We start from the raw sequence: 17427 nt of genomic DNA, 5'->3' as shown, positions 1-17427 counted from the left end.
TGAAACATCATACAATTTTTTAAATTTTTTTTTTATACACAATGGCTGATGGATGCTTTCAGATGGGAAATAATATGGGTCAACTTTGTAAAAGATTAAATTGTATATTTTTTAAATTGAAAGTTCTCTACATTTTAAATCATTTTACCTTGAAGAAAGGTCCATTTAAATAAAAAGATTGGCCTACCTGCTTGGCGCCACTTTGGCATTTAATTTTTTCGTAGACTGTGTCCTTGATGGCACGCAAGCATTACATTTCCTCTGTTGCTTTAATATTATAATTTTTTCTTTTTTCTTTAGTCCATAAACCGTTCAAGTTTGTGTATAAAAACTACCGCTTTGAACTTTTTTTCTGAATACTAATTGTGTGGGAAATTATTTGTTTGTTAAGCGAAATGTCTGCAGTATTGTTTAGGATGTTTTTGATATTTTGATTTGGTAGGAGATATTTGGATACCAGACCGGTCTGTTGCAATGATCGGCAACTGGAGGATCGCGGTCCAAGTCCGGGACAAGGAAGGATAGAAAGCTGAGCGGTCAAAATTTTTAAAAAATAAATAAATTGCTCTCATTTTTTTAAAAAAAAATTCTATAGAAAACAGTTAGTAAAATTAAAATAAAAAATTAGTAAGGAATGTGATTTTTTTCTGGACTTCGATGGGTATCTATTAAGTAATCAGGACTCCACTTCCTATTACTTGTTGGCCTCGGCTAGCTGGGTGAAAGATGAGATGAGATGAAAATCTTCAAGTTGTCTCCTTATTAATAATGCACCAGTCTAACATTTATTTTACAATGGAGGACTTTTATTTATTACACTTAATTCATGCAAGTAGAATGAAGCTTTGAGAAAAAAAATGAATGAAATCAATTTACACTGCAAACATGAAATAGTAAATTTCCTTTACAATTGCTAAAAATATATTTCTTTTAAGAAACTGATTTTTAAAGTTTAAAAACTTAGCGATACACCCAGCTTACGGATAAGTACCCTCTTTATTTTAAATTTTTTAATTTAAAATAAAGTTTGCATCTAAAGTTTATTCCCTAGTTAAAAATGGAAAATCTCAAAACATAATGAGCCCGAATATACTTTAGCTGATCATTAATTATATCCTGGTGTTATTGATATCGATTATTAGAGTATTAAGTTTTTGTTATTTAATATCCATTTTCTTAAAAGAAACTTCCCTATTTATTTATTAAGTCATTTTATTGATTAATTTAAGTTTTTTTTTATTAAATTATAATTATTATAACAAAATGAGATACTTAACTTCGAATTCAGTGTAATATCTGTTACAAAAAAAAGGTAATTTTTTCTTCTTAATTCGTTTAAGCTTAAAGCACCTGGTATCACGAACGTTTTGCTGCCGTCTTGTCATTTGCATATAACTATTAAAATGCAACTCGCATCTATCTCAGCACGTGTCCACCTGGAACTAGCTTTTTGGTTGTGTCCTTGAAGGGGTCAAGGACAGTTTCAGAATAAAATTTTTCAAACTAAGTTTAGCCTCGTGTGCTGGTTTTGTAGGACACTGACCGATGCTTTTTTTTAAAAAAATTGCTATTATTTTTTTAGCGTACTAAGGTTTACATTTTTCAGAAATATCGTTGAACTGGTTGAACTGGATTTTACATACTTTGATATAATCTATGAAAATAACAATTCATACCACGTACTCTTGTAAAATAATTTCATTTAAGTGAGAAAAAAAATTGACAGTGTTTAAACGTGAAGAAAAAACTTATTTACTTTTTTTTGTTGATAAATAGACGAGCTAAGGCAAGGTACCAGACCTTATCATTGTTATTTTTTCTGGATAGTTTACATTATTTATAATAAGAATTTTAATGTATTAATTTTATTTCTTCATTATACCATTAAAACATTCGCATTTTAACATTTAAGTCATTTAATCCACATTCCCAGAGATCCCACGGGTTTTTTAAAAAAATTTAATAGTGGAAACTAAAAATGACAAACCTCCATCTTTAAATTCATTTGTGGTCACCACTATAAGTTACTTTGTAGAATGAAAATTTTGAAAGAATGAACATTTTGTTCTATTAGAACGTTATAATGGTATATTTAAGAAAAAGAAAAGGTTGAAACGAAAATTATCAACTTTTTAAAATTTTTTTTCTTCTGTTTAATTTTATCTGAAAGCAGTATTAATAACAACAAAATAATTATTATTTAAAGTGAGGTAATTTTAATTATCTGAAAGCAGAACATAATTATCAATTAATTCAAAAAAGTGGTCTTAAACTATGTTCCACCTCTTATCGTTATCAGAGTTTTGTTTTAGTTGTCAAAAATGAAATATGACGTTTTTTTTTCCTTCAAATTTTTTTAAATAATTTAACTAATAACTAATCCAATGCTCAAAACACTATTATTCCAGGTCTTTTTTTTTCTAGCTCTGCATTAAATCTTGTTTCATGTCGTGTTTCAAGTCTGTTGTATCATTGAAGTTTAACGACATAAAAGATGTGCAAATTTAGAAGCAGAGAAGAATAAAAAATCTCTGTTCTTTGCTAACTTATTTAGATCTATGTCTTTATACCGTGATCAAGTACTATTTTAAAATGCTATTACGGAATAATCCTGTCTTTTAACCAATTTTTTTTGTTACATAATAAACCGGTTTTCATCATGTGAAAAGAAAAAGAGAAATATTTAAACTTGATCAGATACTTATACAGTTGTGTTAAACAGAGTGATATACACTATGAAGTTTTCAACTTCTCAGATCCACCAAAGAATTAGTAATAGTACTTTATTTACGTCGCACTAAAGCTGCCAAATGGACTATTGATGACGGTCTGGGAAACATTCCTAAGGATAATCCGAAGACATGCCATCACAATTTCGATCCTCTACAAAAAGGATAGCATCCCCGGTTTGGTACTCCGACGACCTGCGCGAAGTGGAGCTTTTAACACAGTTTAACGACGACTGATACTGTGCACCCTAAATTCGCAGGCTCTGTAAAGTGGTCACCAACCTCGCTCACTGACCGCTGTCAATGATTGTGATCTACTTAGAACCGTGTCTAGGTAGTGAGGAACTGTCCTTAGCAGAGGAATCAGTACTCGCATGAATGCTGATTCCCTTGCTTGGTGCTAAGCGCAGATGTAATCCTTCTATTGTTAATTCAGCTCTTCCAGAACTCACTGGACCCAAAAGCTCCTCTTTTAATCCTTACTTGTTAATTTATCGTCATTTTTTTTTTTACCGTATTTAAAAATTTAGACTTTAGGAACACGATAGATTTGTCGTTTATCAAGGATTCGATTAATCATAATTTGCTGCACATTGTTGTAATCTTATTTAAAATTTAATTTCCACGATGCTAAAATTATTTCCACGCAGCTCATCTTGATACCCTAGAATCTTGTTTCATTCATGTAAATTCTTATTTCCTTGTTAACGACATTAGTCCCTCACAATCTCTCCGTATCGCGTGGGAATATATTTTAACCTGATTTGCCACTCTTGGCTGCAGTGTTTTTCTTGTTTTGTTTTTCAACTTTTTTTAATTTACTTATTTTGTTTCACTCTCGGCCACTGCGGTTTTTCTAGTTCTGTTTTTCACCTTCATTTTCCATTTTTCGTCATCAACTTTACGTTTTATATTTCAAATCATTTTTATTTCTTCTCATTCAAGTCTGGTAAATCTTGAGAATGAACGCCTGTTTTTGATCACTTGAAACGTGTCTACTTTTATTTCCACCAGCATATTTTGGAGCCAATGAGGTTTTTTAGCTAGGTAACATCTATCTCTTCAGTTTTTTGGGATTATTAATTCAATATTTATTTACTAAATGATAAATTATATATAGGGAGATATACGAGGATATGGTTAACTATATTGATTAATTCTATAATATTGTTTATTTATATATTGAATGATTTAATATTGATTAATTACATTTGTTGGTATCAATTCTGTGATGTTAATATCAGTGATTGTTTTCTTAATTTGCTTTACTAAATTGCCCTGAAATTAAAATAATGAGTACTAATTAGAAACTATAACAATTAGCCGAATGACTTTTATATTATTTACAAAACTCAACTATAAGGTCCTTGTGAAGAACTAAGGCTCAACTCCAGCTTCAGATCGTTAAGGGCAAGTTCGCTATAGAGTAAAGACGGTTAATGCGCAATGCTAATTAATCTTTCACCATCATGTCATTGATTTAGAAATTTTTGAGCTTTAACATCTTGGATTACATTGGCTATTGTGGGAGGGCTTTCTTTTAACAGCAATTTACACATTTGCGACAGTTAAATTGCGTCAAGCATTTTATTAATAAAGACCTTTTACGTTATAAAACTATGCGATAATCAAGATGTGAAGTGAAAGAAAAACATGTTCAGTTTTTTAAAAACTTTTTAAACGAAATAAATTATGCGTCATGCTTAAGTTTTAGAGAATCTCATTCAAGTTTTCAATTTCAAATTTCATAATACTCTTTTTTCCCCTTTAAAGTTACTAAATAGATTTAAAACAAAAAATAGAATAAGTACAGTTTTTACATTTGAATTTAATACTTAAACTTTAAGCAGATACTCAAAAAAAAATTTTTATCCCATAAACAAAGCATTATTTATATTGACCTGTATTTATGTTAAAATGTTTTATTAGATTCCTTGAAGTTGCTTTTTCTTTGAACAGAAATTTTTAAATTAGATTTTATTGAAACTACAACGATAAATCCTGCTTTGCTGACAAGAAAAATAGGTTTCTTTAGTGTTATTCATGAAAAACTAATGCTAGGTTACAATAATTAAACGCTATTTCGGGAACATAAAACAAAATATAGCGCTCACCTGTTACGCAAACCTAATTATTTAAATTTTTAATTTTTGCAGTTCATTAAATTTAAAAGCTAGGTTTGTAGAACTTCAAATTATTTTTAATTGCATCTGTTTTTATTGAATACGGAATGGCATTAACTATTAGAAGGTCAGGAGTTATTTTGCTCTAGTTAAGATGGTCGCGTCAATGACAAGTTTGAAGTTATTTTAATTGTGACATAAATATGGCACAAATGATATTGATATGACTTATTAAATCTGAAGTTCAATAATTTGTGAGGTCAATTTTTTGGAAATACTTTAAAATCTGGGATTTTCCTCCATGATTTATAAACTTATCTAATTTTGCAGTGGGAAATGCAGACATACGCAAATGTTTGCGTGTGTAGAAAAAAAATTAAGAAAGATAATTTAACTTTATTTATTTTAAACCTAAAACATACAAACGAATACTTTTTTTTTTGTAAATAGTCTAAAAATTATCTTTCCTAATCGAGCACTTTAATCGCAATAGCATTAAATTTCCAAAAGACGCTTGCTGTGCTATATTAATTTAAAAATGTATTAAAATGATATTCAAATGTATGAAAGTTAGATATTTTAATAATAATTTGTTAAAATTTTAGAAACGAATTTCAATTAAATGTATCGTTGGGAAGTTTTTTAATCTGGGCACAGCTCGTAATTCATGTTTACGAAAATGGACACAGCTCGAAATGCGTATTTACGAAAAGAAACACAGCTCAAATTCGTGTTTGCGAAAATGAGATCAGCTCAAAATGAGTTTTTACGAAGAAAAAAAAAACACTGCTTAAACTCATGTTTAATGAACATGGACACAACTCGAAATGCGTGCTTACGATAGTGTACACAGCTCAAATGCGTGTTTACGAAAATAAACACAGCTCGAAACATGTGTTTACAACAAAAAAAAAAAAGAAGAAAAAACACTGCTTAAATTCGTGATAGCGGAAACGGACACAGCCCAAAATTATTGTTCTCGAAAGTCAACATAGCTATTTAAGAAAATGTAGATATCATTTGATTCCTTTTCTCAAACTTTTTTTATGATTATTGTTCGTTTTTCAAAGAATAAATCAATGAATTCAAATCAATTAGTAATGTAATATTGCTGACTTGCATAAATCACTTGGTACATTTTATTAAATTAACTTTTTTTTTAGAAGTCAACAGATTTCAATGTTGCTATAATACCCTGTTATAATACAGAGCTGCTGCTCACTATAAATTTATAATAATGGTAATAAATTTACATTGGAGGAATTTAGAGCTTAAAAACTCACTTTATCGTTCAGACTTTAAGAGTTCTGAATAAGCAGACATCGCCTATAAAATTACATTTTTAATATATGTTTGATCACCCCGATCCCAAAGTCTGGCACCCGTAATGATTATGCTTGGTATTTAAATAAGTAAGCATGTAATTCTTCGTTCAGTTTTTACATTTTGGTTGAAAATTGAAAAGACTTGTTTTTTGCAGCGTCCATTTTCGTAAACACGCATTTCGTAAGACGCAACTTGAGTTGTGTATATTTTCACATCAACGTATTTTGAACTGCGTCCATTTCCGTAAACTCACATTTCGAGCTGTGCCTAGTTCCGTAAACACGCATTTTGAGCTGTGACCATTTTCGTAAATGCTTTCTGAACAGCGTCCATTTTCGCAAATACGCATTTTATGTTGCGTCCATTTTCATAAACACACAATTTGAACTGTGTTCAAAATATAGAAATTCACCCACTGCATGTTTTTACTAAAACTTCTTATAAATATAAAATATTTTTTGATCAAATGGCTTAACTTAAGATAAATTTTGGATTTTGTCGCGATTGCTGCTGTACTTAGTGATTTTTGTCAGCTAAATATTTTTTAAACACTTCATTCAGATTTCCAAAAATATACATAGCTAACAAATTTAGTTTTTTAATATTTGCTTTAAAAAAATTTTTTTTGCAAAACTTATCATTTTGACAAAAAGGATTAAACTGCCAAGTATCTTTTTTAAAAAATGAAAGTTTATAAAACTAGAATTCATGCTTTAATTTGTTTAATAAATGACTCTATATGTCGAAGTATCTTTTTAAATTTTAAGATTTTAACATGTTTTCTATAGACTTGAATCTCCATGGAAAAGTTAAATATTTTAAATTCTTAAAGAAATCAATTTAAGTGGTAGTAAAAAGTAGCATTAAAATATTTATTTTTATTTAGTTCAGTGTCTATTGTATATAAAGAATTAGCTTGCTTTATACAATTTATAATGATCACAAAGTTTGTAGTTGAAATTCGCCTAACTTCGATTGGAATCCTAAAAATTGTAAAATATTAAAAATTTGTAATGGAAAGATTCTTAGAATTCTGAATAGAACAACAAAAGAATTCTTAATACAGTAAAAAAATATATAAATAAACTATTTATTCTTCTCTAACTACCCAATGATAATTTGACATGATTTTTCTTTTATAATGTAGCTTTTCACAGTATAGCCAGAAGAGAATCTGTAATACAAGAGCGTAAATAACTTCAATAAATGTACTTCATTTTTTCTTTGGAAATAATTCCTTTTTAACACGAACTTGAAATAGAATTAAAAAATCATATTTCTTAAAATCTATTTTATTTACCAAGATTATCTCAAATAAAATTTTATAGAATCGTACATTCACGATTAATTATTACGAGTATTCCAAAAAAACTTTTGAATCTGAATTTTTTTTTCTTCATAAATTTGCTGGTTTAAGTGTCCTAACTAAACTCTAGACATGGAAGCCTGTAGGGATATATGAATACTTACCTATCAATGACATGTTGATGATTAACTTACAATCTGATCTAAATACATCAGTGAACTTGAGATAGTTTCATTTTATTCTTGAGTCACGCCTCCAGGAGGCTTTTAAATACAGACATTGATTTGCAGGATTAAAAAACGTGATCCATCTCATTTGATTTGCATCAGGCCAAGGGCGTCGACATGCCATCTCAAGATGGAGAGCTTACGCTGTCCCTTGGGTGAACTGATTTATTTTCTTTCATTAATCAAGTCTCACGTCGGGTCAGCTTAATTTGTTTTCACTTCATTGGTCAATTTGCAGCATAAATATTACGGAGAATGCTACAAAATTAAAATCTGTGTGTTGTAAATAAAGAACTGAGAAGATACCTGGATTAAACCGCTTACAATTGAAGGACATAAGTTTCGTGTTAGCTTCAATCGAAGTAGTGCAGAAGTTCGCTTACAATTTCGTTTTATTCTAAGGTTTTTCTTGATCCATTGCGTTCCAGCAACTAACGTTTTTAAATTTTTTATTATGAACTGACACCGATTGTCTTCTTTCATCAAAGTGGTACAGAAGTTTATTTACAAATTTGTTTTATTCTAAAGGTTTCCTCGATTCATTTTCAGCAACTAACATTTAAAATTTCTATTATAAACTGACACTGATTGTCTGCTTTCATCAAAGTGGTACAGAAGTTCGTTTACAATTGGATTTCCTTGATCCTTTGAGTTTCAGTCATTTACTTTTGAATTTTCTATTACAAATTGGCTCTAAACAAAAACAATTATATATTCATAAAATATAAGTTTATATATTCATAATATAAAAGTTCTATAAATTCAATCCAACAATGGAAAAAAAAGGATTTTTTTAAATAAATTTCTTATCAGAGATTTACTTAAATATTATTTTGAAGAGGGTGTATAAATTAAACGGTATAGAGAAAATATACTCACAGATTGAGGTACCAAAAAAATATCCTAAAATGTCTCAAAAATGAATTTATTTCAAAGAAGTGTAGAAAAGAAGCTTTTTATTTGAAAACCTGAAATAGAAGTTCCGTTAGCTTTTGTAATCTTCAGGGCCTGATTTAAGGCAGTACTCTAATGACTACAAATAAAGATGAAACTTCCAATAAGTTTTCTAATAATAATTATTTGCTGTTTTTAAGAAAGAGCAGACCCTTGCAAAAATTCAAGTTATTTTTGAGGTTGTTTTGAAGTTGTTTATTTAACATGCTGAGGTTATTTCGAGGTGTATTTGAGGTTGATAAGAAAACCATAAAAAAAATTTCCTCTTAAAGGTTGTATCTGCTCTCAATTCAGAGACTCGTATTATTTTTGTAGGAGCATCTTAAATCTAAACTTTCATTTATTTAAATTCGAAATTGCTTGTTGATGTTGAAGTAAGTAGGTAGAAGTATGTGATAAAATTCCGTTCGCAATCACAATAAAAATTGCCAGAATCTTTTTACTAGTAAAAGTATAAATATCACATTTGCATCTCAGAAATAGGTAATATAATTAAGGAAATTTTTTAAAAATAATTTAGTATATTTAACTGGGTAATTATACTTCAATATTTTTCTTAGCTTTGGATTATTATTATTTTTTTTTACTACTGAAAAACAAATATCTCGATAATTGAAAAAATGGATCAGTTTCGGAAAGTTGTAAATATTTCTATGTACTTGGAGAAGAAAAAAAAAATTAATAATGAAAATTAACTTGCTAACCGATAATGTCAAGATAATAAAGCTCAGAATTCCCCGGCACGTTTTTTAATCTATATTGCTGAAAACTTATTTCAAGGTAAATTTGAATTATTTCAAGTCATACGCGTAAAGTACTCGGAAAAAATTAAGTTTGATAAATCAATGCAGACTTAAAGCTGGATAAGGCTAGCACTTGGAAATTCCATGATATCGAATCTACAGTAAAGAACTTGAAAACTTACTCTTGACGATGAATTTCTTAAAGATTGGATTCTTTGGAAATAAATTATAAAATCTGAAACAGTAAGGGCTTTTATTTTCTTTTTTATTTTACTTTCTTAACTGTCAGCTCACGGTCTTAAAAGAAAATGTTTTTACCGTCGGAATGTTCTGAAGTTCTAACATCTCACAATGACACACAAGCTGCTATTGTGCCTGAGGGTATCTGCTGGGTATCATGATAGACTTTAATCCTACCCAGACAGAACCCAAGAGGGGGGGGGGGTATTCGGAAGATCTACGACCTAAAATTGGAATGAGGAAAAAAAATAAATAATGAATTAAAAAACTGAAAAATTGTGCTTTTGTAACCCTGAAATGGCGGGAAAGTGATGAATGGAAAATTCTCAAAGAGTGACCTTTTATCATAGCTCCGCCCCTCTGTGTTAAGAGAGGAGGGAGGATGTTGGGGAGAGGGGACCATTCTTAAGATCATAACCTGAAGTCCATGAATGAACTTGTGTTTATGTGAAGAGTTTATTGGATGGAAAATTACTAGTAAAGTTGTAAATCTTTTACTATATTTGTGATTCACACAGCTCCAATTTTTTTTCTTACAATTTATAAAATAAAATAAGAAAATTAATTAGATTTTTTAAAAAAAAAAACAAGGCATATTAATTAAATATTAATTTTTACAAATCGAAACAAATTATGCATTGAAAATAAAGATCATTGAAAATTAACTAATAGTAAAAAAGTATGTTATTAGAGTTATTTTACGTTACTTTATTGACATTATTAAGGAAAAATTTTTTTTTGAGGAACTGTTGAAGATAAATGAAGAGCTTATTGGTGGATAATGTTTAGTATCATATCGGTTGTTTTTTACTAAACAGCTTTAGAATCTATCAAAACATCAACAAGATGTTTACAAAATAATATTTTTTATTTGAAACCAGTCTTATTTCTAGACTTAACAGAATAAACTTGCAGGCTCTTAAGCTTACAGCTGACCATAAATGTATCTATAAAACTCGAAAAGTCAAAGAGCAGTATTAAATTCTTTAGTTGAAAATCTGAAAAACATTAGAATAATTTATTTTCATTTCTTTAAAAAGTGAATATTATTATTTAAAAATGTGGTTGATTGAAAATAATCTCTTAACAGGTTAAATTTCTAATCGAAATTTCAATTTCCCTAATTTTTTCCCCTTTAAGTTAAATTATTTTTGCAATTTATGGGGGTGTTAAAAAATAAGTGAATTTAGTGTCTTGCATAAGCATTGCACATAATCCCCGCCCTTTGTCAGCTATAAATGAAAATCGTGAGTCTCTGTCCCACTCTGATGCATGCTTACTATTTCTATAGCATTTCTAAACATTAACTTTTTTTTTAATTAACCAATATTATATGAATATTAACCGGCAGAAATGTAACTCAGTAACGTTTTTATTACTCTCTCTCTCTCTCTCTCCAAAGGCTCCAGCATATATATTTTATTTTATAACCATCGTTGAACAACTGACCCAATTTTGGGTTTACGACTGCTAATGTTCAGCTCCGTAGCCTTGTAATTTTGAACCCAATCCAGAAGACAAGGAAACTCCTGAATCTGTACCAGCAGAGGCACAATTTGTTGTGGGAACATGGAGGACTTTGTGACTCGACAGATTTAATGTGCACCAGTCGCAACCATTTACTAAACAGGGAGTCTTCGATCGATCGGGATCGAACCCACGACCTCTTGGACATGGGCTCAGTGCCCTACCAATCAGACTATCCCAGCCTACCATATATATTTTAAAATACTTGTGAACAATTCTTTCAAATGAACTATGCACAGTTTCTAGGAGGCTCACAAGTTGGTATTTTAAGTTTTTAAAAAAAGCATGACCAATCATTATTGAGAGCGGGGTGCGCAAAAAACTGATTTTAGTGATACCTAAATGCATTCACTATTTCCTTAGGAAACTCTTTAAAGCACCTCACTAGCTTGAGTTGATTTTTATCCATCCTTTGCTCTTATCGGCCTCAATAGTAATTAGAGTATAAAAAATTCTTTTTTTCTCTCGCATAAATACAAGTCTATGACCTCCAATGCGCATAGTTTTTTTTAAATTTCATTTGTTAAAAATATACTGAAAATATAAATTTAAAGTAGTCATCATCAAAACAATGTTTGCATATTACCTTGGGGCCACGAACACTTCTTATACTCAATACTTACAAAAAATCAAGGACTCAGTCAAAATAGCAAATCTTAGATCATGAAATGTGTCTTTTGAATGAAAGACATTATGATATAACGATAATTTGATAACCGAAATACATATTTTGAAATCTGACAACTACGCAGTGAAAACTATTGTCTTACCATCCTGAGAACTCCCAACTGATAGTCTGGGGTTGTCGGCTGCGTTGGAAACAATAGTATAACCATTTCTAATAGGGGAGAATTAAGGTATTGACTTGACAATCGTAGTCTAAATTGTTACCAAGTGGTTAAATCCAGCTCCTATTCGAAGTGACCTGAAACTATCGAAGTAACTTATCTTCGTGACTATATTAAGCACCAGCACGAGATTCCGGTTTTTCTGAGTTCTCGAGATAGCCTAACAATATTTAGTGATTGCTAGTTCAGGTAAATTTCCACATGTTTTGATGATAGGTGAATTACCACTTAGAGATCTTTGGTGGACCACTGGTAGCTCTAAAATCACTAATCATTTATTACTTATTCTAAAATAAATTGAAAAAAAAACAACTTTGAAATTGGTTTGCAAAACTTTAAAAATGGTTCATAAAGTAGAACATCATTACTCAGATTGTAATATAGCATAATTAAAAATGGGGGTGCACACATATAAATAACAGTTTATAATATTTAGATGACTAAATGACTCTCAACCTTTTTCATTACTTTCTTTCGCGTTACGTTTGAAATCTTGTGCGATGCTGTAAGAAAATATTGGGCAAAAAATTCATTTAAATCCTATTCAAAATAAGTTAAACTTTGTGCTACATTTGAATAAAGCTAAGCAACTCGAATCAAGTACAAATAATGGCCCAAAAATGGACCTAGCTATAGTTTCGGCTTTTTAAGCTTTCCTGTGTGTCGAAACACAAGTTGTTAAAGAAACTTCCTCAGTGTCGAAACATTATTTTTTCGTTTCTAATAATAAATTAAATAAATGAAATAAAATATTTTTTTTAACAAAACAATGCTGATATACATCTTGTAAAATGATGTAAGCAAAAATTATTATTTGCTTTTATAACTCTGTTGCATCGCTTTATTTCGGTTGATGGAACTGCTAAGTTTGTTAAATACTATAACTTATTAGAATTGTTTTATTTATTGTCAGTTTTGCCAATTTTGAGGAATGTGGTAGTGCATCTATTAAGCTGTAAAAGCTTTTGGCAAATTAGGAAAATTGCTTGGTGAAACACTATATCCTTTTTCTTTTTATTAAATTTCGGCAACGGCTTTTTGTCAATAACTTTTCCATAAACAATCTTTTGCTAGCATTTTCACTTTTCGATGATGAAAGCGTAAAATATGTCGATTATGTTGTTTTCAGCTTTTCAAACTTGATAGGGGACTCAGTTTTGATTTTGCGCAATGGTTCTCGCTAAGTTTTTCACAAGCAAACATTTTTATATTTGCTTTCAGCGTATATTAATTAAAAGAAGCTTATATGTTAAGGTTGCACAACAAATACAATTCAGTTCTTTGCTAAGAAAAAAAACTAAATTAGTTGCCGAACAACCCGAATGCAATATGTACAAAATTAGATCAAAAACACAATTTCAGACGAGAGATAAACGTTTCTGTAGTAACTCAGGATCTAAGAAATAAGTACCACAGTTGGGAGAAAGACAGAAAGACGAGAGCGAAATTGATGATGGTACCTATCTAGTATTGTATCATGATCAACGTCTCAGAAACAGCTGTCCATCTTCTGAATTTCGCGGATGAACAACTCTGTTGAAGTTAACGATTTTATACAAGCTAGGGAATCGAACCCACGAATCCTTATGTACCGACGCAGGAAATTCAGCATCACTGACGAACGCAAGACCCTCTTGCCTAGTATTTCCCGTTACTGTTTGGTCTATATTTTTATTAACATGCAATCCCTTCTCAAATGGAAGAACAGATAGCACAAAATTACATACTAACGACAAGAATCGAACCTTCTACCTACACTCTTTTGAGCGTTAGGCGAAAAGACGATACACCTGGGCCACTGTTGCACCATTTCTGTTCAGACCTGCAAACATCTCAACTTGTAAAGATGTCACAAGTTTACGGTTAAAAAATATTTTGTTCACTTTGATCATTAGATGAGATTACTGTCGGGATTTTTAGTAAGTTGCACGCTAGTCAGTTTGTTTTGTTAGTTCATGATGTTCATTTTTAGAAATATTTTGTTTGTTGTTATAAAGTTGCAGCACGTTGTTCAAATTGATTTGTCATTTTATAATGTTTTGGTTTGATTAAAATTTTATTCAACTTTTTAATTTCTTTTCAATACTTTCTGATTCACTTCTTATGAAAATCAGATTGGAGCATTTTGACACTCCAATTTTAATCTGTGCTTTCTCCGTCGTTTCCTGTTTTAGATTTTTTAGTTTGTTTATTTTTGATTAAACGAAGTCAAACTTTAATGAATTTTCAAAATTCTATGTTTTCCCGTTTGGATGGATGAATTTATTGACATTCAAGTTGAATTCGAATATCTAATTTCAATCTCTAAATTTATTACCACAATTGAAATTCATTAAATAATCATTATTGTAGGAATATGAATATGAAATTAATTTTGAACTTCTGCAGTATTAAAAAAAATTATGAGTGTTTTTAAAATTAAGATTTAAGTTTAAATATGTCTTATTTAAATAACAAACCGAAAAGTTATATAAAACGTCGTCGTGGTATGTAATTTTACTGCTCATTTCTAATTTATGTGTCAAAATATGTTGAGAAATGCAGGGTGTTCTGTAACCACAGCTCTTGATTCATATTCTTATAATCCTTGTCTAAAATTATGTTAATGCAGGCTTGTTAGTTGTACTTTACCAAAATCTAGTCATATTATTATTGAGGAAGACTGAGTTATTAAATACACCACAACCACTTTTGTCTCATAAAATATTAACATATTTCTAGTCATTTCCTCTCAGTTTCCAACGGTAATCAAGCAGTTTTTAAAATTTTTAATCTGGCCTTTCTTGTTAATAATTCGTTAGAATTTGAGAATTTTGTTTTGTTTTGTCCTCTCTCATTTATTTTTATCTATGTGCACATTTATACTTAATTTTTGACCAGGATTCTTAAAATATGCATTTGGGTAGGTGGTCACGGAACACCATGTATAGTTTGTAATTAATTTGTATTCATTTTTTTTAAATATACCAAATTATTTATTATTATTTTTCATTGCAGCCTCAAACGGCAATCTGCATGGTAAGAAACGAAGCATCTATGTCTGGGTACAGATTAGCTCCGTCTTCGGTGAGTTGATTTCTTATTTTCTAAAGGACTAGTTGGTTAAAAATATTTTTGTTTTGTTTTGTTTATACTTTATAGTGTTTCACAATAAATGTGATTCATGATTTACCCCTCATCACTATATCTTAAATAGTGATTCAAACACAATTTTTCTCAATCTCGAGATAAAAAGAAAAGCATAATTTTTTATGCATTTTATTTTTTAAAAAAATTACGGATTAAAAACTTAGTCCATACCGTTTTCTCTTCTTTCTTTAATTGTTTTTTTTTTCTGAATTCACTGTTTAATTAAATATTTTAATGGCGGGGGCTCATAAACCTTTTCAGCGGTGATCTTATGTAATAAGCTTGATATTTGTAGAATTTCGTCTTTTGATCAGTATTCTTCTATTGCTTAAAGAGCCACGCTGAAAGTTCCATTTTAAAACAATACTTAGATCTCGAAAAGGTTCAGTTTCGCAAATGGTGATAGTATGTGTGAGCGTTTTCAAGCAACTTTTTCACATTATATACAGGAAGTTCTGAAATAATCATTCGAAATATATGCTCGTAATAAAATTAAATTAAAAAAACACACACACATTAGTGGTTACTAGTGAACATTCAACCGAAAAAGAATGAGGAAGGTGGAATGAAAATAAGTCTTAACTCTAAAGAGGTATCTGCCCTAGTCGTCTTGAATTAAATTTTTAATTTGTATTTTCTTGATATTTCTTCGTACTTAACAATCTTTTTATGATATATTTTTATTAGAAAGCACAACATACTTTAAAAATGTGAAAAATAAAGGTATTGCTTAAATAGATTAAGAGAAATAGCGCTTGCAAATTTTTAAAACTTCAAAGAATTTTTTCCTAAAAACTTTAAAGCAATAAAATGATGCAAATTGGTGTTTTGAATAAGAAATTGAAATCTGCATGTTTTTAGAATTTTTTTTTAAAATTCTAATTTTATTGGAATTTAAACTGATGAAAATTTCTTTTAACGTTAACGGCATAAAAGCAAGGATACTTATCAAAAATCTGAAACGAGGCAACAGCATACTATTAAACTATCTTTCAAAAGCTGTTGATTTCAGAATTGTATTGGCGTAATTTCGTCGAAAAAAATAGAGAATCTAAAATGCCGCACGCAATCTCAAATTAATCGATCAAATTGTGATTCAAATCAATCAAACAAAAGATACTGCGGAGTAAATATCCATCATCAGTTTATTTGTGAAAATTAAATAAAAAGGACTAAAAATATATTTTGAGTTTTCCCTTCCTATCTCAATCCCTTCGACTGTTGAGTTCGGTCGGAAGAGGGAGGGCTTCTTAACTCCGGCAATTAAATAGGTTTTGGTATTTCCGTTTCTATTTGTTTTTTCTCAGTTAGATTCTTTGCATTTCGTTTACCTGTTTTTTTTTTCTTCGCACAAATACTTGCGATCCCCTAATGTTTATTTTTATTTTTTGACAAGGATTAAAAAAAAAATATAGATTAAGTTCAGCCACCATGCAACATTCAGTTTACATAATGTATAAAACATGAGTGATATTATTTTATTTTAGCACACATGCGCAGTTTGCCAAAAACAAATTTTTGATAAAAATGAATCCACTTCTCAATCCAACCATAGGGAAGAAAAAAACATCAAACAACAAAATATTTTTATCCACTACTATTTTTAGGAAGCAAAAAAAAAAAAAAAAGATTAGCATTAGCTACATATTTGTATGATAAAGAACATAAAAATGCAAGGAAGGGAATTTAGAGAAATATTTCGTTCGATGAACCCCGTGTGCTATGGGGTTTCCCATTTTGTGCCTAGACGTCGTTGGAGAAGAGGAGGCATGGAGGATGACAGGTTTCTATGGCAACGACCCATTAGAATGAGTCTATTTTTATAATGGGGAGGAATGTCAGAGAGGCGTAAGAGCAATGATACTGAGAGGATGCCCTCTCAAGTGTTGCTCCCGAATATGAAAGCAATGCGATAGTTTGTTTACATTCCACTTCGCTTTCGGATATAGCGTCGTAGCAAAATGTTTCATAATATTTATTCAAAGGGTAATTGTAAGAAAAGAAAGAGGATTTCGTCAATTAGCCTATAAGGTCATTTACTAAACTGAAATGTTTTTTAATAAAATTATTTTAGCTTAAAAATTTTTGAAAAAGGGACATATTTCAGAATATTGAATTCATATCTAAAATATTCCTTTTTATCAAGCTTTCATACACTTTAATTTTTAGTTTCAGTTTTCTCGAAACAGCATTTTTTGATTTAAAAGCACCGATTAGAGGGTGTTCTGTAATTAATGCTATCAATATTTATTATTTTATTTTTGCATGGTTCGAT

At 29.9% G+C, this 17427-nt stretch overlaps 1 protein-coding gene across 5 annotated transcripts in view; it reads left to right on the top strand.

Annotated features, from left to right (window-relative positions):
* The window catches only part of LOC107446082 (sodium- and chloride-dependent glycine transporter 1), a 141008-nt gene that overhangs the window by 61742 nt on the left and 61839 nt on the right, over positions 1-17427 (top strand). For 4 of the 5 annotated variants that reach the window (XM_043051571.3, XM_043051595.3, XM_043051592.3 and 1 more), the window contains exon 2: positions 15021-15089. In XM_043051571.3, the coding sequence (XP_042907505.1) occupies positions 15021-15089 (69 nt within the window). Of the gene's footprint in view, positions 1-13895; positions 13943-15020; positions 15090-17427 lie in introns of those variants that run through there. The other variant, XM_043051580.3, reaches the window with a different exon arrangement.

The sequence above is a fragment of the Parasteatoda tepidariorum genome, chromosome 3 (genome assembly GCF_982258835.1).
Source record: "Parasteatoda tepidariorum strain Cologne lab strain chromosome 3, Ptep-v5.0, whole genome shotgun sequence".
In the NCBI taxonomy this organism is placed as follows: domain Eukaryota; kingdom Metazoa; phylum Arthropoda; class Arachnida; order Araneae; family Theridiidae; genus Parasteatoda; species Parasteatoda tepidariorum.
Note: the sequence above shows the minus strand (reverse complement) of the source record. Positions and strands in the feature narration are given on the sequence as shown.